The 27755-nt window shown below is 37.8% G+C and overlaps 1 protein-coding gene across 3 annotated transcripts in view; it reads left to right on the top strand.

The window, feature by feature from the left end:
* The window catches only part of ATAD2B (ATPase family AAA domain containing 2B), a 76090-nt gene that overhangs the window by 37574 nt on the left and 10761 nt on the right, over positions 1-27755 (top strand). For 2 of the 3 annotated variants that reach the window (XM_039721659.1, XM_039721657.1), the window contains exons 17-24: positions 3557-3689; positions 5600-5786; positions 6472-6657; positions 7296-7431; positions 7737-7933; positions 10441-10600; positions 13715-13837; positions 17856-17993. In XM_039721659.1, the coding sequence (XP_039577593.1) occupies positions 3557-3689; positions 5600-5786; positions 6472-6657; positions 7296-7431; positions 7737-7933; positions 10441-10600; positions 13715-13837; positions 17856-17993 (1260 nt within the window). The remainder of the gene's footprint in view (positions 1-3556; positions 3690-5599; positions 5787-6471; positions 6658-7295; positions 7432-7736; positions 7934-10440; positions 10601-13714; positions 13838-17855; positions 17994-27755) is intronic. The other variant, XM_039721658.1, reaches the window with a different exon arrangement.

Raw genomic sequence — 27755 nt, 5'->3', positions numbered from 1 at the left:
AAAGTGAGACAATGGGAGCGTAACAGGATGTGAAATTGGTGCTCCTGTCCTCAACAATGGTTAGCTATCCTGAGTCCTTTGCTTGCTGGTGGTGCAGCAGCTTTGGGGAGCTCACAGCTCATCACGTGTTTAGCTGAGGTACCTGAGCCTATGTAGTGGTCGTATGCTTATTCTAGAAGAAAGTCCTGAGTCTTCCATGTCCTTGAACTGGCCTGGTCTGCTCCTGATCCTCCAAGCTGATTCTGTCAGCTTAGCAAGTAGAGAACTATTTGCTGTTTTGTTAAGTTGGCTTTTTTTGCCAAATTAATGAGTGAAATCAACTCCCTAAGGAGTGGTCAGTGAGTGCCAGAAAGCTGCTGCAGTGGGAGCAGTGTGGGTGCAGCAAGGAAGCAGGGAATAAGAAGGACTGTGACTGACTATTTGGCTGGCAATGAGTCAATAGGTTCTGGTGTTTTTCTACCCACCTCTTCTCTGAGACATACTTTAATAGTTACCATGGTCACTTCTTGGAAGTTAAATGTTGAACAAGGGGTTTGTTCAAACCTTGGGTTTGAGATCTGTTTATTCTGATGTAGTCTACTGTTCTTATCTGGGATCAATCTCATCCCCCAGCTCTGTAAACAGTACTTGGGGTTGTGTATGGTTAACCTGAAAACAGCCCAGTCATGAAGCAAATCTGTGACAGCCATGACTTTCCTCTTGTTCCTGTTCCAGGGCACACTTTCAGCCTGCAGCCAGGCAGCTCAAGCTGATTCTTGTGCTGGCTGCTGCAGTTCTCCAGCCCAGCTGTGCATTTTTGCTCCATCTTGCTGCTTGCTTGAGTACCTCAGGTCCTTTGTTAAACCATTTCAGCCAGAAAACTCATCCAAAAATGATGTATTTATGTGTTTTCTGCTGACTGTGGGATATCTGGAGGTTTTAACAAGTGTTGGAATTGGCCAGAGATGGGCCCTGGGAGCCCGTGGTGGTGGGTAGAGAGGAAAATGAGCTGGCTTGCAGCTGCAGTTAGATTCTATTGGACTTCCTCAGCTGAAAGTTATTTATGATGCTTAAGTCTCTGCATACTGCTAACCAGCCTGTTAGTAGCACCCAATTTAGAGATTGTCATTCTTGTTGAAGAATTGGTTTAAGTTCAGAATGTTTTCTTTTGTTATATTTTTTACTTTCCTATTTATTGTTGCTCATTACTGCTGACAAATTGAGTTTGGAAGCTTAAGTTGATTTAAATGGTTTTACTAGATAGTTTGTTACTATGGGTACTTTTAAATGTTTGTAGGTAATTGATTTTGAAGATGCATGAACTGAGTTTTCTTTTAACATTTCCTTTAGTTTTTTCTTACCCCCTTAAATCCAAGAAAATATTGAATACCAAGCTTTAATTTTGTTAAAACCAGAAAAATCCACTTTCAGGTACAATGATTATACCTAAATGTAGATTATGCAATAGGGCTTCAAATTTTCTTGAATTCAAAGTCAAGTATACATGTTTACAGGTATGCTTGCAATCTGCACATCAGGTTTTCTGCATTTCACTAAAAATTCCTCCTTCTTGTAATTCAGTGTGTCAGATACTCGAGCAGAGAATCTGACTCACTGAATTACAAGAAAGAAACTTGATGCCAGAAGCTTGGTGCTTGGGATTAAAAGATGGGCTGCCTTTTAAAATAATAATATATTTTAGTGAGAGAAAGCTGTGTCCAGTGCATGAGCATAGGATTTACTTATGCCTACATTTGGTATTCTGGAAATTCTGTCCATTTTAGGGACTGTCTGTTTTAGTGAGCCCAGAGATAGAAGGCCTATGTCCAGTTGATTTGGAGGTCTCCATCCTTAGCTTTAGCTAAATATCCAGCAGCTTCTGTGCCATGTTTTCTTGCTCTGGATTAGCTTTTGGCCACTACTTGGGGTCTGCAAGCCTTTTTCATCTTTGCTGCCAGGGAATGATTGTCAGGTGTGTGACTGCATCACAGCTTGACAAGGGATGTGGCACATCCTCATCCCATGGCAGCAGAGTATCATTCCTGCCCAGCCTACTCTGAATTTGGTTTCTTACATCACACAGCCAGCTAAGGGAACCTTTGTTGTCTCTTAACAGTTTTTCCTGGGACCCTGTGGCTTAGATGGCACCTCCATCTGACACTTAACACTGCCTTGAAGGCGATTCTTTGTCTCTTACATCACACAGCCAGCTAAGGGAACCTTTGTTGTCTCTTAACAATTTTTCCTGGAACCGTGGGACAGTTTTTCCTGTGGCTTAGATGGCACCTCCACCTGACACTTAACACTGCCCTGAAGGCAATTCCTTGTCCCATGGTGGTCGTCTGGTCAGTGTGGCAGGACCTGTGCCACTGCCTCATGTAAATCCAACAAGTCATGCAGTGGATTGGGTATTTGAAAATAATACTTGGATCCCTCTGTATTTCACACTTTCATTTCACAGCAGTCCCTTTTCTTAGGTGGCTGTGGCCAGTGAGCTGCTGTTGGGATGTCTGGTGGTTGTCCTGGGCAGCAGTGTGCTACAGTGACTCTGGGCTGCTCTCAGGATGCTGCCCATCCATTGCAGAGCGTTCCCTTGCTCAGCAGAGCTGGCCTCTGCAGTGCTCCTGCTGTACAGCTGAGTGGCTGTGGCCATTTTCATCCCATCTCTGGAGACTTCCTTCCCTATGGAAATGAGAACGAGTGCCATGGCATAGGGCAAAAGCAACTCAGCTCCTTTCCTGGGGCAAATAAGATCTTGCAGCAGATCTTTCCTATTGTCAAATCACACCAGGTAACTTTTAATCCCATTGCAGCTCTGGGAGCTAATGTAGCTGATTTTCAGCTGTTACCTGGTTGTTCTGCTTTAGTGCCATATTAGTATTTTTGCAGTTTTTTGTCTCTGCAGTGTGTCTTGTGAATATAATGAGTCTTTGAGATTTTTGTTTTTCAAGGTCTGTATAGAAAGTGCTTCAATTCATTTTGCTAATATATTAGCAAAGGAATTAAAATAGGTAAAGGTATAGTACATGAACATGGAATGCATTGAACTGATTTTGATAAAAAGTAATTTGATACTCTTCAGCAGATTATCAGAGGGTGGAAAGCAATTCTTCATAAACATACATTGTCTAGGTAGTCATGCTGAGAATAATTTTAGAAGAAGTGTACCTGTGAGAATTTGGACACTTGGAACAAGTAAATAATTACAAAATTATATGTAGTCTGAGGAATTACAAATTTTATAGCTTCATCCTTGAAAAAACCTCTAGCTGTGAAATAAACCCGAAGGAAGCATTTCATAACAAGTTAAACTTTTTTGTATTTGAGAAGTTGTTTGGCTTGATTGTTTAAAAAAATTGTAATTATGATTAGACTTCTACAGTATTTAATTTGTTTTGATTTTGAAGTAATAAGTACTTATTATTCTGAAGGCTGATACTTAGATAGTTTTAACTAATTTCTTCTACATTTGAGGATTTATTATAATTGACACAAAGAAAATTGTAATATCTTGTCTTGTTTGTTGTACTTGTGCTTAGAAGTGATAAAGTTCTAATTAATACATCTCTTGGAACAGATGTACCAAGTCTAATATTAGATGATAGTGAAGATGAGAATGCTTCATCAATTTTTGAGACGAGCTGTCACTCAGGATCACCAAAGAAACAGTCATCAGCTGCTATACATAAACCCTACCTTCATTTTACAATGTGAGTGTTTCTCTAAATGCATATAATTAGACAGATAAACCCAAGAGATTCTTGCATCAGGAGAGCTAAAAAAGTTGTTCTTTTTGCTTTGGGGTGGCAGTGGTGTTCTTGTAATGGAAACATGTGAGTGTACAGACAGGAGTTTTAGATATGGGCGTGTTCTTGGGAAAGGCCACATCCTACACACTGGAATCATAAATGTTTTTCAATATGTAGATTAGGAGTAAAGATGCTAACAGCAATTTTAATTTTTAACAAACTACTTTATTTGAAAGATTAAGAACTGAAAGGAGATGTATGTAGGAATATTTTGGAGGAGTTGTGTGCTTTTCTTGGTCCAAAGTCTGGTTGAGCTTCTGTGTATGCAGCTCTTTGGAAGCATCATGTATAATGATTGTATTCAGCATTTCTGGTGTGCTTTTTTCATTGTTTTTCATGGAAAGTTTCAGGAAAACAGGAATTTAGAAAATATGTGTGAAATTTGCATGAGTGTTTCCAGTATAAATTGGACTGGCTACAGTAATTAACAATAATTAACATTTCTTGCTTTTGTGTTAAGAATAGTTTTAGAGTACTTTATGTGATAGTTTCTGCAGAGAGTTTGCTGAATAAAGAAAGTGAAGTTAGAAAAAATGTTCATTAGTGGCACTGTTTAGTAGAGCCATCTTGTGGAAAACTGCTAAAATTTTTGTGCTAAATAATAATGCCAGAACAGAATTTGTGGATATCTAAGCCTAAAAATAAGAATTAAAGTTCAGAGAGTTGGAGGGACATAGTTAAGTGTTCTAATGCCAAATTTAAGCTTTTTTGCAAGGTTGGGGAGGGGGAAGCCACCCAAACAACAGTATCTGTGTCTTCAAATAAAAGAATTTCAAGACTGTGTTTATTTTTGCAAAGTATGTAAGCCCCTCTCGGTCTGTTTTCTGAGCATTTCTGACTGTTGCCTGTGTGTGTAACCACCACCCCCAGAACTGAAAGCTAAAGGTCAGCAATGTTCATTGCTGTCCCAAAATGTTTAACATGAAGTAATACCAGCAAGTCTTGTTCCACTGCCTGAGTTCACTGATGGGCAGATAGAAATGCCTTAATGAGAGAAAATTCAAATTAATTAAAAAATTTCTGGTTTTATAATCAGTTTTCTATAAATGGAAAAGACTTTCAATGGAAAAACCTAATGCATTTTTTCTTCATGTATCATTTGTCCATAAAATTGGGCAAAAACACCCAAGAGAAAGAAACAAACACAAAATCCCAAAACCCCTTTTATGGGCTTAGAGTTTCTTCTCAACCACAAAAAACCAAAAAATAAGTTTACCTTTGCAGTTTTTCTTTGAAGTCTTCCTTCTGTCCAGAAGTCTACTGACTAGAAGTGTACAAATAGGCTAAAATACAATGCATAGTGATGTTAATTCAACCCTACTTCAGGTCCTTTTTCTTAAATAAGTAAACTATTGAAATGTTCATTGGTTCTTGAAAATCTTGGGTAGCACTTAAGGGATGAAAGGATTGACCTGGGATTCCTGAGGCTACTGAAGAGCTGCGTTAGTAGTTAGGAGTGAACTAGAATGATTAAATTGCTGTCTTTACTGGATGTTCAATAAGTCCTTTTATGTAATCAAGGAATTAATTTTAAATAAACTGGTTATAATGAAAATTGTAATGAATTTGATATATGCATAGCTTCCCACAGATGAGTTTGAATTAAATGGTTGTGAAACCAAAGATAAGAGAAAATTTGAGTTATTGGCACCTGAAGCAGTATTCAGGGGTAGTCGGGTTACTTGATCTTTTTAGGCTGTTTTAGGAAACTATTACTGAAATGGATTTTATGGATTCTAAAATATCTCCTATATATCCATCTATTGATAACACTGCTATGTTAATTGGCTGTTGTAACTGTTCTGTTGCAGGTCAGCTTATCACCAGCCAACCTCTTACAGACCGAGGTTACTGCTCTCTGGGGAAAGAGGTTCAGGTCAGACTTCGCACCTTGCTCCAGCACTGTTGCACACCCTGGAAAAATTCTCCGTACACAGGCTGGACCTGCCAGCTCTTTATTCAGTCAGTGCCAAAACACCTGAAGAGTCATGTGCACAGGTGATATTTCAGATTCCCTTGCAATGAGTCAATTATGTAATTCTGGTTGTATCAATATAAAGGCAGCCAGCTGGAATGTAACTTGAAGTCCAGGTTTTCATAGGCTCCTTCTGTTTTCCTGTTTAAAGTAAAGAAGTCTCTAGAGGGTGATGGAAATCTCCCTAGTGACTAGTGAATGTAATTACATTTTTAACCTGCCCCCTCATCACATACCTAGTGCTAAATAAGTTTAATTCTGGGTATTCAGTGCCTGATACTAATTTTATTCACTTGTGGATGGATTAGGGTGCTGTGGTTTTAGGTTCAAACCTAGGTTCTAGATTTGCTTAGTTTTAAGTGTTTTCCATTTCCAACTAGCTTTTGGTGAATATTGCATGAATTTCAAAACAGTTTAATTTTCATCTTGATTGTTCAGTCATAGCAAGTTTTTAAAACATACATATTTTTAAAATAAAGTAGTTGCTTTGTAGTCTCCCTGGCACATTGACATAAAATAATTGAATGCTTTAACTAAGAGTCACAAACACTTGTTTAGAAAGTCTTTAGATAATTCTGTTCTGCTGGAACATTTGTCTATAAAATACCACAAACATGAGTCATTCTCTAATGTGCAAGAACTTTGTTACTCACAACTGATGGTAACAATTAGTTCCTTAGTTGAAATACAACTGTTTCTTTTAATTAGATCTTTCGTGAAGCTCGAAGAACAGTACCAAGTATAGTTTACATGCCTCATATTGGTGATTGGTGGGAAGCTGTCAGTGAAACTGTGAGAGCTACTTTCCTAACTTTGCTGCAAGATATACCATCTTTCTCACCTATATTTCTGCTGTCTACCTCTGAGTCCATGTTTAGTGATTTGCCTGAAGAGGTAAGTTTATCATGGAAGGAAGCATTGTTAGGGGTTTCTGTGCTCTTCTGAATATTTTAATCATGTTTTGTAGTGGCTTTCTAACTTAATTTAAAATATGTCAAACAGAAAATGTAATAATTATTGAATGTTAGTAATTTTCCTTAATGTGGGATGGATGTACGTCTTACTGATTTTCATAAGCTCCATGCCACTCTGCTGAGAAGACAAAATTGTTCGTTATGCCAATTGTTCTTTTTGACAAATGACTCCATTATAATTAAATGCAGATTTAGTCTAAAGGCCTGACCTTGGGCTTTACATTTTCTGAGGCTCTGGATAGGGGGAGGGTTCCTGGTTTTTCTCGTTAACATTTTCTGTGATTTTTTTTTCTCCTGCCCTTTTACTCTCCCATTACTGCAGGGTTGGCCATTGTTAGGAGCATGGGATACTGCAAGTTTCATTACTGTGGAAAATTCAGTGAGAATTACAATTGTTTATTTTCCCTTTACTGTGAGCACAGCTTTAGGTAGAGTTTACCATCTTCTCTCCTGTGGCTGATTTTGGAAAGTTTGTTACTAGTATTACAATATGGTCATTGTTCATGTCTTTTTCAGTGGGGGCTCATTTTTCTTATGGCTTTTTATTTTTTTTTTTAGCTGAAATGTATTTTCAGAATCCAGTATGAAGAGGTTTTTTATATTCAAAGACCAAGTGAAGAAGACAGATGGCGATTTTTCAAAGGCTTAATCCTTGATGAAGCAGCAATGCCCCCACCAAGAAGGAAACAGGCTGGTAAACTAAGTTACAGTAAAACCAATAATAATGTGATCCTAATGTTGTATTAGTGTTGCTTTCCTTCTTAAAGAGGTGTGGTTAATTAACAGTTAGTTAAATTACCATGTGACAGCATTAATCAGTGCCCAGAATAAATTTCATAGTTACAGTTAACAGTTGTTGAAGATGCAGATCTGTGGGGTCAAGGATGCAGCGATAGACCCACGATGCACATTGAATACATATAATGAAATCTGGAGTGGCCTAATGCAAAGAGCCACTGTTCATGTTTCCATTGTCTGATTTCTTGCTCTTTTCCCTAGCTCTTCGTGCCCTGGAAGTTCTTCCTCTTGCACTGCCGTGCCCTGCCCGGGAGCTGTCGGAGGCGGAGAAGCAGCGGATGGAGGACCAGGAGGAGAACACCCTGCGGGAGCTGCGCTTGTTTCTCAGGGATGTCACCAAGAGGCTGGCCACAGACAAACGCTTTAACATCTTCAGCAAACCGGTGGATATTGAAGAGGTCTTGTTTCAGTAATGTGCAAACAATGAAGTTGAAAATACTAGAAAAAGAATGCAAATTTTAAAAAGGAAATGGTTAAATTATTTAGAAAAATAGATGTTTGATCCATGATCTGTCCAATCTGAGATACTGATTTTTACCTGGTGGTACAGTCACAGCCTCATCGTTAATGATGCAAGCTGTTCTATTGCCAATGGCCTTTGGAAAAACCTTGTGCATTCCTGTCCATTTTATAAATGAAATGAGCATTTTAAAATGCTAACATTCCTATCCTTGCCAGTGCTTCTGAAATGCTTGAAACCATAAATATAATTCTTTAATAAAAGGTTTTACAGCATTGTAATCATAGACATGATAATATTGGGAAAGTGATATGTGTTCAGTAATGCATTCAGCATTAATAGTGTTGTTGCATAATTTCAGCAGTAATGCTTGTGGATGCCATTAATCACAGATGGTAGCACATTATAAGGCATTAACTGGTCGATTATGGACTGTACACACCTAACTGATGAGACAGTTCGATCTGAAAATCTGTTTTCAGGGCTGCTGTATGAATAGGATTGTGTTTGGTCTGACTCTGAGATCAGATGCTGGCCCCCTGCAAGCTTTGCAGGCTTACTAACTGAAAAGAAATCTCTAATTGCTTTTGAAGAGAAGAAGCATCTCTTTTGGAAGATGTTAAAAGATTAATATGGGACATCACAAGACCAGCATTGTAAAAAGCAGATTTGGAGTGTAAATTCTTTGCAGGATGGAGCACACACATCAGCCTCTTTTATGGGCTGATGCAGTCCTCTCTTCATTTGAGTTTTCCATAGTGTTCCATAGCTGACTGGTTTTGAAAGCCTGGTGGGCTGTTTGATGTGGCAGCCTACAGTATGAGCATGCTCTCAGCAGTAGCTTGTTTTAATTTTTCTTGTGAAACTGGAAGGTCCATTATTGTAGAAACTCTTCATACTTGTAGTGAAGGTAGTTAATTTCTGTCAAGAATTTGTGGTCTAAACTTACATGAATAAGGACACATAGAAAAAGAAAAATAACTGTCCATGTTTTGTAGATGAAGAGAATAAAAATGTGAATTTGTTATTTGGAGACTTGCCAGAGCCCTGCTAATATATCACAGCCCCAGAAATCAAATGTAATCCTTTTTGTCCCACCTGCTGCATTTAAGTACAGGACTAGCCTTTCTTTTTCTACAACAGCTTGTCTGCTTGACTTCCTTAAAAATGTGTTAGGTTTATTTCACTCCTGCTTGCATTGCAGAGAATGCTGCTGTGTGATAAGTCAAGAATTTTCTTGACTAAAGCAGCAGCATTATTTACAGCTTCCAGTGAAGATACTCTGATGCTGTGCTAACAACAAAAGGAAGCCTATGGCTTAGCCTTGCAATCCCTGAACCATGATCATGTTTCCAGAAAGGGAGACAAAAGAGAATTTTTGCCATTTTAATTTGTCAATAAGAATTTTAATGTCTGTATTTAAGGCATTAGGTGACACATTGCTGTCCACTGAAGTAATGCATTAATGTAAGTTTATGTTGTAATATATGTCTGCAGGCACTATATATATATATATAAAATCTTATAGAGCCATTATGACTTGATCTGAATCTGTATTTAATTCCTAAGTGCTTTGACAGTGACCATCATATGTGGACAATTTCAAAAGAAAAAAATGCAGTACTGTTCTAGAGGCTGCCAGTGTGTTTAATTAAGTGTAATCTAAATCACACTGAAACATTGATACTTTTTTTTTTCTGTGAAGTTAATAACAAATTCATTGATGTTTTTTGTGTGAACTTCATTACAGCAGCTGTGCTGATGCATTTGGCTATTAAGGCTGAGACTCTTATGGTATCATGAATTATGTTAAACACTTTTTAGTGTGCCCCACTGGTTGCTGAATCTCCAGTTACGATCTAAGCTCATAATAAATTATGACACAAGGCTTTTTCTTTAGATTGTCCTTCTGTACAGCCAATCTAACATCTGCAATCAATAAAACCTGATTTTTCTTTGTTTAACAAGTGATTGAAGAAACTATTTAATAGAAGGTATTTAAGAGCTGATAATTTGGCTGTTAAGTTTAATGAGAATTTTACCTACAAAGTGAACAAAATAGAGCTTCCCTAATTTTTCCTAGGGCTTCAAGTTAGACTGATGGGTTTTGCCTTTTTAGTTCCATGACAGTGTTATAGCACCATAAAAATCTATAACTAAATTAGTCTAAAATGAAAAATGCATTTACATTAAGTTGTACTGCTTCAAAAACACTGTTTAATTAATTTTGAAAGATAAATTGGTGAGCTCCTGAAGGAAAAGTAGATTTGGATGTCCTATGTTTTTAGCCTGATAAAACTTGAATTTTTAACATAAATTTGCTTAGAAATCAAAATGTTTAGTTAATGTCTTAGAGCTCAGCATGTGGAATGAATGCAAGTATAAAGATGTGATTGTCAGTATTCAATAGGTCCTGTGTCATTTCTGTGTGCTGTTTGTTTATAGGTTTCAGATTACCTTGAGGTTATCAAAGAGCCAATGGACCTATCAACAGTAATAACCAAAATTGATAAACACAACTACTTAACAGCCAAGGATTTTCTAACAGACATTGACCTGATCTGCAGCAATGCATTGGAGTACAATCCAGACAAAGATCCTGGAGGTAAGAACCTACTTCTTTTTGGCCTACCTAGACCTGAAAGCCTCCTACTTAATTCCATATTCTGTTGCCATTCAGGCATTTAGATAAGCTGCATACTTTGTGATAATTAGGATAAGCAATTCCTAAGGGTCTATGCTTTTAGTATTCTAAGGCATGGAGTGCACTGGGGACGTTAGAAGAGCAGGAAAACTGCAGCATTCAGAGCTGTTTTCTAATAAATTATGTTTTGTAGTTTCCTTTCAAATTTGATAGCTCCTTTTGGGTATCTAGATTTTTATAGGCAACAATAGCCCACCATAATTTGGAGAGAGCTCTGTAGAGGATCCACACACAGTCTGGCAGTGGTTTGCTGCATTTCCATGTTAACTGAGAGCATGAAATTCATACACAGAAATCAAAATGCGTATTCGGGGATAGAAATAAAACAGGATAAATCACCAGGCAAGGAAGTCAGTTACAGCTGATTAGGAGAGATTAGACAGTATTGTCTTGACAAAGTGTGGTGGGATGCTTTCAATTAAAAAGGAATTTGTAGACCGAAATGCATGTAAAAGCTGTTCACACTCCAAACTAAGGATAGAAGATCTTGTGTGCTCTTTGTTAGAGCTGTCTTACAGTGCACTTTGCCAAAAGAAAGCCTTTCAGCTGGCAGCTTCAGGAGACATCTACAAAGCATCCACACAAAGCACCCTTTTAATGCAGAGTTCTGCTTAGTTTATGTGGTACTTGGAGATCAGGGTCCATCTACAAATGTGGTGGAATGTGTTAGAAAGTTTTTCATGGTATCTTCTGAAATTGCTTTAGCAAGTTAAAGCCTGATTTTTCAGTATTTTTCTTCTGAAATTTTGGGTTTTCTGAGGCATTTTGCAAGTGTCTTATGTGTGGACTAGGTACAGTATAGTCTGCTGTAGTTTCACATTGCCTTTTGAACCCAGTTCATATTTGTAAAAAATTAACTTTATTTCTTCAGTTTATGATGTACTATTTTATTTCAACTAGAAAAGTCCATTTATTTTGTGCTCTTGATAACACACTTTTGAGGGCTTCTAATATGCAGTTGATGTGAACTAATTGAAGCCCTTGATGGGCACTTGGCATTTAGAGAATATCTGAAGAGCACCTGTTTAGGGATATTTTGATTTTCCTTGCTGTCAGAGCTGAACTGGGAGAAATTGATCTGGCTCTTTCTAGGCTCAGTTTTGGACAGGAGGTAATGAAAAATTATTCTGTCCTCTGCTGTTAACCACAGAGCATGTATTGCACTTCTGGCATCCAGGATTTCTTGGGTTCTTGTGTGAACACACCTGAAACAGCACATTATGGCTGTTCAGAGGAAGCATTCCATGCATTCAGATGCATTCATTAAATTAATATTAACCTATAAATGTTCACATTTTTTAAAGCTGGACATACATGCTTGCTTGTGCTTGCAGAAGACTCATACTGTACCTGCTTTTGTCCTGTTGTTAAGTTGGAATAGCAAAGGGCTGATTTTAGCTGCAGTCTGGATATCAAAAACTGCTTGGGGATTTTTTTTTCTTGGTGCTTTGCTATAAAATTTCAGACAGGTTCTGTAGTAAGACAGGTTGTGGTTTTCTTGCTCTATTGTTTGACTGGGAAATGTTTTTAAAGGCATGGGAACATAACCATTGTATGTTGGACATGAGTGTTTGCCTCACTGAAGCACTGTCTGGGGGAAAGGCTTGCCCAGCACAGGATTAGAGGCAGGTAGTGGTTCAGTCAGACACTCCACAATTTTATTCCTTTTTATTTCTCTCCCCTCCTGTCCCTGCCTCCTTTGCAAGGGCTTCTTAAACTTTATTGTCTGACCAAAACTTTGAAGTTTAATATCTCAAAATTACATCTGGTACTAATGCAGTGTGGGTTTTTTTGTGATCATAAAACATAATGCTTCACAAATATGTGGGCAAAATCTTCCAACATTCAGTAGATTTAATGGGCAGTAGATTTTCCCAGAAAATGTTGGAATATTTTAAGCTTGATGCTGGATGGTCTCTTTCACTCAACAGTTTTTCCATCTGTAAAACCTGCTGTTTCTAGAATTACAAATATTGCAAAATAAGTCTTTAGTGAAATTATTAATTGTTGTCTTTAAAGATTATTAAAACATTAAATCTGCAGGCTGTAGAATATGTTCTAGACATTAATGTTGATGGTTACTGTTGAAGTACCTGAAACAGCTGGAAAAGTAATTCAGTATGGATGGATTGACAAATTAAATATGTTTGTACTGAAGTCAGACAATGAGTGTTGTAGATTTCATTGAAAAGCTGTGTTCTAGATGTCAATTTTCTCCATGTATGGGCTTAGTTATTAAGTTATGATTACTTTTCAAATTTCAGCGGTGGAATAATTTGTTTTGTGTGTTTCAAAGGTAAGGGAACTGGTCTGGTTTTTCCTGAGCTGCATTTAGGCTTCCAGCATGGGCAATTTGTTCTGTTCCCCAAATAGGCCTGAAAATGTAGCACAGTCAAGGCTTGTTTCTTGCCCTTTTTTTAAAAATGAATTAAAATGAGAAACAGCTATTCAATGTAAGGAATAAAATAATGTGTTTTAGCACAATTTTGATCAGTTGTTAAATAATAATTAAGCAATAATTTTATGTTAAAAAAAAAAAACAGGGTAGGAACATAAGTGAGCAAGGTCTATCATGCAGATGATGTCCAGTGTGATTTTGCAGGCAGTATAACTGTGACTATCCCTAGACCCCAGAGAGTAAATTAATTCCTGGACAAGACTCCTATTACTTTGGGACTCTTTGCACTCCACTCCCTTATACTGTGTAGGTCTGCCTGTGAAAACTAGCTACACCTTATGGCAACTTGATTTAGGTGTGTTCATCATTCACTGTTTGCATTTGTTTATGGATACCACCATGGATTAAAGTTTATACTTCTGAAAACACCTATATCTCTTCAATAGCTGCGTTGTGATGTTTGAGTGTGCTGTAGTATTGATTAATCTGCATTTTCAGATGTCTGTAATTTTTCCCAGTTACTTCTGTTTGTATCAGTATTATGCAATACAAACCAACATAGAAATGCTATGGAATTTTTGTAATTGTGATAAAAAATGTGCTGTCCTGTTTTCTAGATAAAATAATTAGACATAGAGCATGTACTTTGAAGGACACTGCTCATGCTATCATTGCTGCTGAACTGGATCCAGAATTTAATAAGATGTGTGAAGAAATCAAGGAAGCAAGAAGAAAAAGAGGTATGTTTAACTTCAGTTATCATAACACAACACACTTAGAGGCCCTCCAGACAGGTAGGAATGGGCTCATGTTTACAAGCCCTGGACCTTGTGGGTGGCTTCAACAACTCCAGTATGTATTGAAAGGACAGCACAAAGGGCAGAAGCAATTCAGGAGGTTTCTAGAATGAGTAGAGGACAACTTCCTTCTCCAAGTCATGAAGGAGCCACCAAGAAGAGATGCTGTGCTGGACTTTGTTCTCACCAGCAAGGTGGGGAATGTGAACCTCAAGAGCAGCTGGGCTGCACTGACGATGAAGTGGAGGGGTTTGAGATCCTTAAGGCAGCAAGAGGGGTGCACAACAAAGTTCAGTACCTTGGACTTCAGGAGAGCAAGTTTCAGCCTGTTCAGGGATTTACTTGGTAGAGTCCCATGGGATAAAGCCCTGGAGGTAAGAGGGGCTCAGGACAGCTGGTTAATATTCAAGGACTGCCTCCTCCAAATTCAGGAGTGATGTTTCCCAACAAAGAGGAGGTGAACACATTAAGAGGCCTGTGTGGATGAACAAGTTGATTGTGCATTAACTTAAACACAAAAGGGAGGCCTGCAGAGAGTGGAAACAGAGAAAGGTAGCCTGGAAAAACTAGAGGAACTGAGCAGCCAGGGATCAAGTTAGGAAAGCTCAAGCTCTGAGAGAATTCAATCTGGTCTGGGACAAGGGCAGCAAGAAAAGCTTCTGTACATATATGGGATAGAATTTAAAGATCTCCATACAAAAATTTAATATGAAATAAAGAATGCATGTCACATTCAGACAGTGCAGGTTAAAGGGTGATTGAGCTTGAAACCCCTCTGCTTTTTTTCTTCTTTTTTGAGCTGATCTGATAGGACACCATCATCCTTTCCAGAAGAAGGATGCATGGCCTACTATTACAGAGAGTGTTACAGAACCTGGTGAACAACTAAATGTTAGGGTTGCTGTACTAACTTCTGATGTGGATATGGTGGAACCAGAGCTGTGTTCTGGAAGTGCCTGTAGTACAGTATAATAAGAATTATGGTAAGGGAGAACAGCCTTAAACCACTGGATTTTTAGTGGTATATGTACAAGTGTAGTTTTGGAGATAATGTATTGATTTTTTTGATTAAGAAACAACCCTTGCAAGTCTGTGTACAACTTCTAAAGTGACCAGGGAAAGTTACAAAAGTCCAAACATATTCCTGGTGTGGCAGCAGTGCTCTGTTTACACAAAAAGAGTGTACCTCCATAGAAAAGTTTTAAAGTTTTGAAAGTTGAAAAAGGTTGAAAATCACTGAACTATAACATTAGAACAAATTTTCATGCTGATTTAGGGATCACTGATTTCAATAATTCTGGCTTTACCTTAGCAAGTTGTTTCTTGCTTTGGTATAAAGCTCCATTATTTGATTTCTAGGTTGAATTGGCTGGTCTTAACTTTCAGCTGCTGATTCTTGAAATACTTCTATTGGTAGATTGAAGACCCTTTATTAATAAACTTCTTTGAACTATGCAAGTATCTATAGGCTTTCTCTCCTTCAGATTAAAACAGATAGAATTCTTTGTATTTTCCTATTCAGTCATGCGTGTTCTTGTCTAATTTTGTGCAAGCTTCCAATGTGTGTCTTGAATTGTGGATAAATGAACCAATTGTAATTCTCTGTGGCTGTAAAACAGAGCTAATATAATGCCTTCATTTCTCCTCTGTACTTTTCTATTAGAACTACAAGAATATTCACAATTCTGGCCACAGCGTCATGCTGTGAGCTGTGCTCGGTTAATTATCCAAGTCCCCATGACTGTTAAAGGTTATTGCTTCCGAGGTTAAAGTAAATGTTTGTAAGAGCTCTTTGTTACAGAGAATGACTCTATGGCTTGTAGTCCTTTCTTGCAAGTTTGCAGGAACTGGGATACTGCCCTCCTTTTTGTGGCGGTGGCCCAGTAATAGATATTTCTGGAGACAAAGCCTGCAGACTCTGTTGAAAGAAGGGCAGTGTCTTAAGTCATATTTAAGGCTGATGGTATCATGCAGTGAACTTGTTAAATCAGAAAAATCAAGGTACCATTGGTGTGAGAGGGCCTTCAGGTACAGGTACATGATGAACAGCACCAGTTTGTGGGACAGAGCAACTCACAGGCAGGAATGGGCAGGATTCAGAGAGGATTCAGTGCATTGGCATGGAAACTGTTACAGTGTCACAGGTCCCTGCAGGTGACACTTGAAGATGCTTGTGCTTCTGGACCACACTTGGTGGTTTCAGGACAACTGAGCTCTGCAGTTGGTGGAGCTGTAGAATGTGCAAGGCTAAGATCACTGACTGGGTTAGCAAGGAATGCTAACCAAAGCAAGTCCAAAAGACTTGGAATGCATGGAAGAAGCTGTGTTAGATCGACTGTTCATGAATAGAGGAAAATATATCAGGCTACTGAGGTCTGAGGAAGGCAAGCACAAGGGATCAGGAGTTCTGTCAAAGATTACAGTGCTGCAGAACACCTGGATGGTGACACTTCAGGGGTGTAGTCATGGGATTGGTCATTGTAGTGGATGGAAAGGATGTGAATGCTGATCAGTTCTGCCATTATTCTCATTTTGCTCTAAAGAACAGCCTCAGCAAAACAGCAGATCAGGACAATCACAGTGCATCTGCTTGTCTAGACTTTGACACGTTCCCGGTTTCAGAGCAGTTTGAGCAAGGGATGAAAAAAGCTAAAAAGCTTCACATCAATTTTCTTCACAATTTTGTCAGCAAGTTACTTAGCAGTCTTTCATAGTTGTAAAATGGAAAGTATTTTCTGCATGGCTTTTTTGGGGGGTGTGGTTGTGGTGGTGTTTGGATTCGTTTTGGGGTGTTTTTTCTTTTCTTTTTGGTTTTTTGTTTGTTTTGTTTTGTTTTCCACACATCTGCCATTTTTACTTAGTACTCTGACTGGTGACCAGTCTCAAAAGTACTGCACATAAGCTGTACCATAAAATCAGTATGTAGAAGCCAAACTAGAATTTTTTGTTCCTCTGTTACTAAAATGAGGTGCTGTTGTTGAAAGATGTTAAGCCTAAGGACAGCAAGTTTTAAATTGGTAAATAAGAACCAACTATCTATATCCTAGACTACTGAAATTTGCAACTACTTGTGGAAACCAGCTAAGAAAAAGATAGAAGTGATAGTTGTTTTGAGTAATGAAATATATTTGATATGCCGTTTAAAATTTTTATAATAGTACCTAGAAACCTAAGCTGTAATTATTAATTGTGTGATGAGAGATTCTGTGTGAATCTTTTAATTTCTGCATTTTGGGGCTTCTTTTCAGCTCTTGATCACTTGTTTCTATTGGAGACATGGTATAACATTTTAAAGACCATTTTAGTGGATAGATAGGAAATTCTAATTCACAAATACAGAACTTCAGATATCCATTTATGTCTTTAAAATGTACTTAGCCAATATGAAAGTTTGCTTTTTTAGAATTTAATTAAAAAACCTATGAAGCAGTAGAAGCTATGAGATGAAGTTATATTACAGGAAGCAAACTACGCTTTTTGTTAAAAGCAGAATTGCATTTTCTTAATTTAAGAGCTCATATTGACTCTGAAATGGATCCATTTTACATAACACAGATCACAGTGACAATACAAGGTTCTTATTCAGATACTCTTTTTGATATGGCATACAATGCTGTTATGAATTGCCACTTACTTTAAAACTGTTTAAAATGAGGAAAAGATTGAAATGGTCAGTAAGAATTTGCTTGTAGAGGAAATATGAATAGAAGGGTCAATCTTTGGGGGAGGCAGTCACATTTTTCTAATCCATCAGAGCTGACAGTTTAAGACCATGCAACCAGTAAGTTGTTTTGTCAGCAGAAAGCAAATATTCTTGATGCAAACCTTTATTTTGAATGTCCAGCTAAATATTAGTGGATGGATTGCAGTTGCAGTATGGTGTTCCAAGTTTCTTCTTTGATTCAGTAGATTCCTGCAGGCTTGGTTTATTTAAATAGGTGTGGTTGTCTTTTGCATGCAGGCTTCTCAGTGCCAGCAGAGCAGGTAAATCCCCACGGTTCCACTGTACGGAAAACAGAAGCCAGAGTTGAAGAGGCATTTCGGAGCAAGCAAAAACCCACCATGGCCGTGTGGCCCAACTCTGCAAATAAATGTGCTTGTAAGTACCTCGGGTGATAATTGTGCAAAATTAGAGGGCCTTTCAATGGCAGATACTTGAAATGTGTCTCTACTGCTGCTTACTGATTATTTCCACAAGTAATTTTAGGCATGAAACACATGGAACTAAGAAATACTTCTTCTAGGAGTACATAAAATCTGTGCCCAGGAAGTTGTAAAGAAGCAGGATTTCTGGTTTTGTGATAAAGAATAATTATTTTTCTAATGCCATATGAGTACTTTGCACTTTCCGTTGTAAAAGATTGTTTTTAGCATAAGAGAACTCAGGCCCAAGAAAAACACTTTTCAGACATAAAATCTCTGCCCAGAAAGTTGTAAAGAAGCAGGATTTCTGGTTTTGTGAGAATAATTATTTTTCTAATGCCGTATGAGTACTTTGCACTTTCTGTTGTAAAAGATGGTTTTCAGTATAAGACAACTCAGGCCCAAGAAAAACACTTTTCAATGGTTTGATGAGTTTTCAGGTTTGTTTACTCTCTGTATTAGAAGGTAAATACCTCTACACTGCTTAATAGTCTCTCACCTGCACTATATTGAATTCCTGCCTTCAATACATTCAGCGTCATGCTGAAAGCTAGAGAAGAGATTGCAAATTTAACTGTATTTTCCTTTATGGCAATGGTTTTCAACAGTCAGTAACCATTACTGGAGGATGTTAAGACACACTTCCTGGAGCCTACTGAATTAATCCAGTTAAGTGATCAAAATCTTTAGGATTGTGAGGTGTGATTGGGTAATCAGAGGCACTGCTAATTATTTTCAAGAGGTAAATTGATTAGAACAGGTGAATACATACCAGATATTTTCATTATAAAGAAAATAAAGACTATGAGAGACAGTGACTATGGGGGATATACTGATAGTTGCACCTGGCTTTCCTGCTGAAGAGGTGGAGTCCATTATTAATATATTATTAGTAGCATTATCAGTTAAGTGCTGATTGATGGCAAACTGATGGAAGCGGACAAGTTTTTATTTTGGTCTTCGTGCTCTACTTCATGGTGCCTTTCCTTGATGAGAAATTGTTTTCTGGGCATGGTGATAACTGCCCAGAGATGCACATTGTTTGTATATGAATGATAGTGTTGATGTCAAATGGTTTAATTAATTAGAGGTGTATGATTTTATTTCCCGAAGCTGTAATTTCTTCCGTTAAAGGAATTAAAGTCAATCGTACAGAATTATGGTTAGAATAAATTGTTATATAATAAATTGATGATGTGGATCCAAGCTGTTCTTTATTCATTTGGCAGCTCGTGCAAAACACAGAGTGTAGGGAAGGGATTCCCAATTAATTTTTTTTCATTTCCTGTGAAGTCCAGGATGGAGATTTTCCCTCTGGCTGCGCTGCAGAGCACTTTGCTGGCTGTGCATGCTGAGCAGCAGACGGTGGGGTTTATAGACCTCCAAGCTGGACATCCCTTGGGAAGGGGGAGAGCAGCCCTTGCTGGTGACTGGCATCCAAAGCAGCTCTGGTACCTCTCTCGCTTCCCCTCTGCTGTGGAGGCAGCAGCAGTTGTTTGAAAACTCGAGCCATCAGCTGCAGGAAATTGCCAGTGCCTCTGTGCAAACAACAAAGTTACTGTTAAGGCACTGATCCTGTTGGTATTTTCATGATCTAGCTTGGAAGGCAAGAAAAATTGAGGCTTAGTGGTGTTTGGGTCTACGATCAAATGAAAATCTGCCTTTTAAGGCTGAGTCTGGGAAAGGTAACTAGTCCAGGAGGGATGTGATGCATCTGGTAATCAAGAGAGAGAACCAGGAATTGATGAGCAATCAGAAATCTGCCGAAAGGATTCAAGCAGTACATGGGCACTCTTGAAGATTGATGTGGTCAGTTCAGCAGAGACTAATATGAGGAAGAGAAGTGGTCTTAAAAGGGTATTTGGAGGATAAGCTAGAGAAGGGTGAGAGCAGAACTGAGCAGATTGTGGGGAGCTCAAATAGCAGAAAATGAAACTCTGGATTGTGATTGTTTAAATGAAAGAAGTAAGTTTGGAGAAGGGATTTCTGAAGAGGGATTATTTTAGAGGGAGAGTGGAATTTTTTTATGGTCATGAAATGGTATTTTTTTAAAGACTATAATGTATTGCACAATCAGAGTAACAAGAAAAATTATTAAAGTATTTAATTAAGCAGGATAAAACCATACTTTTCAATAATTCTGAAAATAATTCTGAAAATAATTGCATGTTTTCTGATGTTTGAACTTGAATTAATGTTTTCCCTTAGAGGAATCTAGGGAAAGAATCACCAGTCATAACTTTATTTTGCTGATCAGTTGTTACTCTTTTTAGGGGCTTTGCTTTACAGTATTTTAGAAAAGAGTGCAAAAAAGGTTAATTCAGATGACAAACCTGAGAACTCTAAAAGAAATTATTGTCAAGTATCTTCTCTAAAAACAGAGAGGACTGCAGACAGTGCAACAGCCTTGCCAAATTTAGGGTCCCACTCAGTGAAGAGTGAGAGTTGGATTAATATTTGTTGGTTTGTTTTCTGAGGTTTTATATTTTGTATAAAAAATTATTTCATTTTTTAGTTGCCTGTTGTTTTGTGATTTATTTAATTTTTCTGATGTATTTTATATATTTTGTTAATTTGATTGGACCAGATGGGCTGTTGGAAATGTGGTGAATAAGTAATTTTTCTGTTTGAAGGCATGGTGATACACATTCTTGAGTTACATTTCATCTGCAACTCCCATTTCCCTTGTTGAAGGTACAGCTGTGTGGATTGTGTCTCACAGTATAGATGAGTTTTAAAAGTATTGAATTACTAGAAGTTGCTGGAAATCTATTTGGGGAAGTTCTGCCACAATTTAAAATATTTCCATTATCGACTGTGTATTTTGAGAAAAGTGCAAGTATTCTGGTGGGAACTTGGAATGGGACAGATGTCAGAAGTCTGATATAAATAGTTTTATGATTATAAAATCACAGAATTACAGTGGTTCGAGTGAACCTCTGGAGATGTTTTAGTCTAGCTCCCCTCAGAACTGGTTGCTCAAGGCTTTGTCCAGTTGTGCTTTGAAAATCTCCATGAATGGGAGTTCTGTGTCATGCCTGGGGAACCTCTTGTAATGCTTGGATACAAAACATAAATTATTTTTCTTAATTTTGAGTGTCTTGTATTTCTGTCTGTGCCCATTGCCTCTTGTCACTGGGCACTGCTGAGAAGAGTCTTTGCCTTTGTGTGGAGCTGTGTGGAAAAGGAAACTCCCAGCAGTGTGCAGTTTGGTGTATTTGCTAAATTAAGTGGTTTAGATACATGTTAGCTCAGAAAGCATTAGCATCTCTTTAATCATTGGGATCCTGTATAATAAAAGTGTATCCAGCTGCTCCATCTTGCCAGTAGATGGGGCATGGTACATACCATTTTACTGTCTTGCACTTGCTTCCTTTAGTGTTACATATAAATAAACTCTGTGGGGAAGATTTGGCTTTGCATTCTTTTTTTTTTTTTGCAGCATTTAATGATAATATATTGTAGTGATAGACTGCAGATTTTATGTTTTCTTCATAGAGAAGATGTTTTTTATGCCATGTGATAAATAGCATAGCTGTGAAAATGGCATTTGGTGCAAATAAAGAAAATTTAAATCCTTTGTGTTATGCAGACTATTAAAAATATAAGTTTTATATGAAAGTCATTTTATGAAATATGAAGTAAACACCCTGCTAACTTTTCCCAGTAATTTAAGTGATTAGTGGGCTCTCTAGAAAGGACTATAGGGATACCAAGCAAGAATTAAAAAAACTATGGCAGAAAACGTTGGTTTTAAATAAGTAATATTTTCTTTGCCTTTTTGTGTTGGATTTTTTGGTTCATTGGTTTTTGGTTTGCTCTTTTTCACCCTCAAATGGGTGATCTTTGCTGTCCTATGGAACACTTTGTTTCTGCTTTATAATGGAAAGGCTTTTGTTTTGTCTGGAGTACTTTTTAAAAAAGATTTTTAGAAAGAAAAGGTCTTTCATTCACAGTCTTTCTCAGAAACAGTTTTATTCTCAGTCTTTGTCCGATTTTCATCTGTTTAGTGTCTCTTCTTTGACCTTTCTGTGACAGTGGTGTCAGTGATTGCTGTACTTCAGGCTTCTGGGACTGCAGTAGCGCCTTATCAAAGGACATGGCAGACCAGATGCCATATGGTTTTGATCATTTGAACTATTTTCTGCTTTTACTGTGGTTCTGAGTTTGGATTCAAAAATTGGATATTGGCAAATTAACAGTCATGCAGATGCTAACATGAAAATCCTAGTAGCTGCTGTTTTGTCAGTTACCCTGTATTTGCTACTGTTTAGTTTTCTCCTCCTGCTTTCCAGATTTGACTTGGATTAATTCTCACTTGAGACAGGGGCAAATACTGTTACTTGATAAGCACCATAAAAAAAAAATTCTGGAATGTGAGGATATCTTTACTCAGAGCTGGAACAACTGTCTCTTTTTGTCTCTGTCATTTTGTTCTGGGTAGCGTAGGAGTTGGCATTCTGGTTGGGAGTGGTTTGATCTCTTGTGCTGCCTTCAACCAGATGCTTTAAAAGAAAGTTTCAAACATTTGAGAAACAATTTTTTTTAATGCCTGATTTTGAAGGAATTACCAACGTAGCTGATAATTCCAGGTTGGTTAACAGTTCTTTTAAACCCCAAAGGCTTTTAAATTCTTCTAATTTAAAATGCAATGTAGTGAATTTGTGGGAGTTCTAATAAATCTTGACTGCCTGTTCTTTTTTGGGATCCCATCAAACTTTTGAACTCGGTAATATCTAGTTACAAAGAAATTTTCTTTCATCACTATTAAATACCTGCCTATTGAATTAATCAAGTGTCTTTTTTATTCTGACAGAGGGCTAAGTGGGTTCTACAATTTACCTGATCAGTGATTTTTTATATTCTCTTGTTCTCATCTTTATCACTCAGTAATGCAAGATGCCTCTTTTAAGGTTTCCTTGAAAGCATTGTCATCACCTTTCTTGTAAACATGGTAAAAACATCTTCTGAAGTAGTTTGGGGGTTTTTTTAACTCTGAGTGGTATGCACAAGTGATGTAATAAAAACAGTTTTCAGACCAGATAGATCCCTTCCTTCGTCCCTTCTGAAAACTGTGACAATGTTTGCTTTAAATTGTTTTAAGACTTAGTGTTTCTGTCTGTAGTAGTGGATTTTCTCGGGATTATTACTCATTTATTAACTTCAGATTTTGCCTCCTTGACAGAGAAACCACCCAGTAGCCATGATTCTTTCTTGTGTTTGTTCGTGGCTCTCTTGAAGCAGGAAGGTGTCATTCAGTTGTCCTTAAGAGCCAGCTGAAGGTACCAGGGATGTGCATAGCTGCAATAGTTGCTATTGTACAGAGCAGAGGGGAAATAAGCAGATCTACAAAGGTGAAAATTCTAAAAATTATCTCCACAGATGACATTAATCTGATTGTCTTTTCTCTTTTGACTTCATTTGCCTCTTTAATTTTCCAGCATGATGGTCTTGCCGTGTGTTTTACTAATATAATTACTCTGGTTTCATGTAAATTATATTTTTATCTTGGTTTCCCAAGAAAATCATGCCTGTGCTCTCTGTCCATCTCTGCTCCCTAATAACTTCTAAATCATTTAGTAGAGTTCAGACAGATTTGACAGGAGCTGAGAGCTGAAAGATTAGATTCCTGCAGGTTTTGTGAAAATGGGTAGCTGGACAAATACACGTGTCTACTGCAGGAAAAGGAGCTAGATTGAAAATGGTAGTTGAGCAGGTGTTGACCAGGCATGGCATGCACACCTCAGCCATGGGGAGGAACAGGAGACACTGGGATGGTTCCATGAGAAATACTGGGAAGAGCTTGAGTGGAGAGAATTATTTGGGATGGTAGGGGAAGGCAGTTGGGGAAGAAAATACTAGGAATGCTGCAGTCAGGTTAGGTTTTGAAACTTTACTTCTCCATGTTGAGTATAAATGCCCAGATTCTTCAGGTATTTGCTTGCAAAACATAAGCTGTTATATAAGGTGATAAAAATCATGAATATGTGAAATTGTTGCATGTAGTTCTTTTCATGTGTTTTTCAGTTCTGTGCCTTGAGTGCCCTCCATCAGTTCCACAGTCACTTTAAGCTGGTCAAACTTCAGGTCACTGCTGAAGAGGCTGTCCTGCCTTGTTGCTGGTGGCATATTCCCACCGTGTTCCCTGTGCCAGCAATGACATTCATGAGTTGGAAAGCTCAACCAAAGATGTTGAAAACTAAGCCAGAAAAAATCCCAACAACCTAACGTTGTTCAGATGGATTTAGCTCCCTTATCTGTTGTACTGCAGGAACAGTAGTGCCGGCACAAATGAGGCAGTGGAAATGCTATAGCTGGCTTTGGAGGGAGAAATGGCTTTGTTAGTGGAAGCTGGCACCTCACTTTGCTTTTTAAGCCGTTGTGGAACTGTGATCTGTTCTTTCTTGCTGCTTATCTCTGACTGCAGTTTGGGACTTTGTGAGTAGAAACTCCAGAGAATTTCAAGTGGACTATTTAGTGCCTCTTGGTAAGGAATGTGGAGCTACTGGAAGCAGCTAAATTACTGTGGCAGGTACATAGATATCCTGGATGCTGTATAAGAGAGTGTAAGTTGCTGGTTATAAGTGATTTCTCAAGGCTTTGAGTTACTTTACACACAAGACATCAGAAAGGTCTTGAGGGTTTTGATCATGGAAGAAAAACTTAAAACATGTGAATGGCTTTAAGTGGTTCTTGATACTGCAGACTAAAAATCTAGATCCGTGGTGATCTTGCTTGCCGTGAGAATCTTCTTTGGGTTTTAATCCCCAGGAATTCTTCATGAAATACAGTAACAACAGAGAATAAAACTGTTTTACAGTTTTATCATTTACTGACAGAGGATTCACATTCTCTGATGGGTTTTAAGCAGTGTGGAAGCATGGAAGGGTCTTCTCTGCAGCGTAAAGTGAACTTGTTAGCCTGAATACTGTGCTGCACTCATAGTACTGTAGTAGTCAAACTACAGAAATTTCAAGAGATCTCTGCTGCATCTTATTAGAGTTCTTGCCATTAAGGAAAGCAGACTTGGTTGTTAATAATTGACAGTCTTTGAATGATCTAATTATGTCTGCTTTCTTTTCCACTGTTAATTTTATTTCTCTGTAGTCTACAGTTCTGTCACTGTACTGCTGGATTTAGGGGACAGCATCAATGCATACCTCAGCTCTGAACATTCTGTACCACTCACTCATTTTTTTGAGTTCTCTTTTCCTGAGACCATAGTAAACAGAAAGGTCACAGTTACTTCTAGGTCTTGCAGAAATGCTTTGGAAGAGTGGGAAGGAATTTAATTTTTTAGGATGTTTTTAGTTTTTTGGGTTGGTTTTTTTTCCTACTATTATTTTTTTTTAATAGCCAAGAACAGTACTCTGCTCTGGACAGGGCTGGTGCTTACGTCACCAGGTAATGTTGCTATTACTTAGTGTGTCTGACTGGAGAATCTCCAAGCAGCACCTGTCAGAGGGCAAGAATTCAAAATTTCTGAAAGTCTGCTACAGGTTTCATTTTACTTAACTTCATCTAGAGGACTAGTCCTTCTGAAGTAAGGACAGCGCAGAATTTATTTTTAATCATACCTAGGGGAAATGCTGTCTGCCTTGTTCATGAGCCTTTCAGATGACTCTGAAATTGTCTTAACATAGGAATGGAAGAATTGAGGAACTTACTGCTTAACAAAATGTACAGTAAATTTCTATTCAGTGATTAATTCCATTGTATTACATAGCACTTTAAAAAAATGCTGTCTGCATAGATTGTGCATCTTAGCGAAAAAAGAGCAGGCAAAGTTTAGTTTGATACCAACTCCATGTGAACCTGAGTGAAATGTCAGGTGTGACAGACAGATATTTATTGTTATTAAAAAGGTTTAGAAGTGATTTGCAAAGAAGCAAACCAGACAGAAGCTAGAACTAAAATTAAGATCCCTTTGGCAAATCTTCAGAGGTTATATGAAGATTATAGAGTGAATAGTTGGCCAATTTAGAAGGCAAGTGAATGTATTCATGTGTGAATAATTGCTATTATAATAGTTTGAGTTAGAGAAACTCAGTTCTATAAAGTGGGATTCTTCTGACAATAGTGTTTCCACTGCCTCTGGCACAAATACTGCCAAAAGGCTGGGTATCAATGAGGAGATTTCTGATGAGTAGTTTTAAAAGGAGTAATTGAAAAGGTCTTAAGGCATTAAGTTGCAACTGTATGTGCTGTGTTCATTTTTTAAACAAAGTTCACTCCAAGTTTTTCTCCTGTAAATAGCTGTCTCATTCTGTTACCTGCTGGAAGCTGATAGTGTGTCATGAACCATACTGAATAGAAAATAAAAAGTTTGGCATTCTGTCCTTGATAGTTTACAATCTTCCAAAATACAAATATTAAGGTAGTGAAGATGGGATTCCAGGTTAAGGTTTTTGGGTTTTTTTTTGCAGCAATCTGTTAACCCATTAGTTCCTCCCCAGCAGCCCTTTGCATCAGTTTTGCATTAGTTTTACCCTGTGGTAGCTCTTTCATCCTTTTAAAGTCATAATGAACTGTCCTGTAGGATTCAGTTTCCTGCCTCTTATGCCAACTTCTCTGATCCATGACACTCTTGCAGTAGTGCCTTTTTATTTCCAGTAACTATGAAGGGGACCAATATGGGTGATGAAATCTGGTGTCAGTGTCTACTGTTTGTCACATGGTTCTCTGGTCCACTAAACACTTCTCCTCCTTGCAGCACTCCCTTAACTGAACTGGGGGAATTAAGTAGGACAGAAAGACTGGTGGTGGGGTTTGTTTTTAAATGCTGTATTCCTTGCTCAACTTTTCACTAATTTAGAGGCTTGACTCTGTAAAAGAAAAATCTATGTAACAATGTTTTTGGTTGCTAAGGACCTGGAACCATAATTTCCTCTCTCATCCCAAAAGACCTTGCTGCCCGACTTTTTGTTGTTGCTTTGTCCTAATTAAAAACAGCAGACAAAAAAACTACACACATAATGTTTGTTCAAAAATGAGACACTGAGTGAGCTGGACTTGCTGACTCTCAACTGGAAAAGACTTGAAATTTAATGAGATGGGTAATACAAGGATTAATTCCATTTTGCTTTAAAGTGATTTCTGTCACACGTAAGAATTTTAGGAATGTACTTGTGTGTTTGGGGAAATTATTGATGCTCATCCCAGGTGGAATTCACTGTGGACAGAAGGGATGCACCAATAAATATTTGAAGCACAATTCACTGATGTAAAAGTTGTCAAATATACTTCACAATATATCTCATATATCTATCTGAATTACAGAAAAGTGTGCCTAAACAGCCAGAAATCAGTGTATCTTTAAAAATTTCAACTTACTTATTTATTTGTACATTTAGGATGTACCAGATTTCCTTTAAAAGACTTCTGCTCTCCTTCTGTGTTTTATTTACCCATCTTTGAAGTTGCACTGAGGTTCAGTTCATTGGCTAATAGAGTATTATTTCTAGTTCCCTATTTAGTTTCAGATTTGCTGCTTCAGTGATTAATGAAAATCTCTTGCATAATCTAGGGAAAAAACACATGAACTCCTGAAAAGTTATGTGAGTGGGTTGTAATTCGTCATCAATAAAAGTGACACTGACTGTAGAAGTCACTATCAGATCTTGAATATGGCTGGAGAAAGGGGATTTTTTTCCCCACCTCAAATCTTGCAGTTCTCCATAAAGATTATTTGTAACAATAAATACACATTCCATGTGAG

Source organism: Passer montanus, unplaced genomic scaffold, assembly GCF_014805655.1.
Source record: "Passer montanus isolate IOZ18808 unplaced genomic scaffold, ASM1480565v1 scaffold46, whole genome shotgun sequence".
Taxonomy (NCBI): domain Eukaryota; kingdom Metazoa; phylum Chordata; class Aves; order Passeriformes; family Passeridae; genus Passer; species Passer montanus.
Note: the sequence above shows the minus strand (reverse complement) of the source record. Positions and strands in the feature narration are given on the sequence as shown.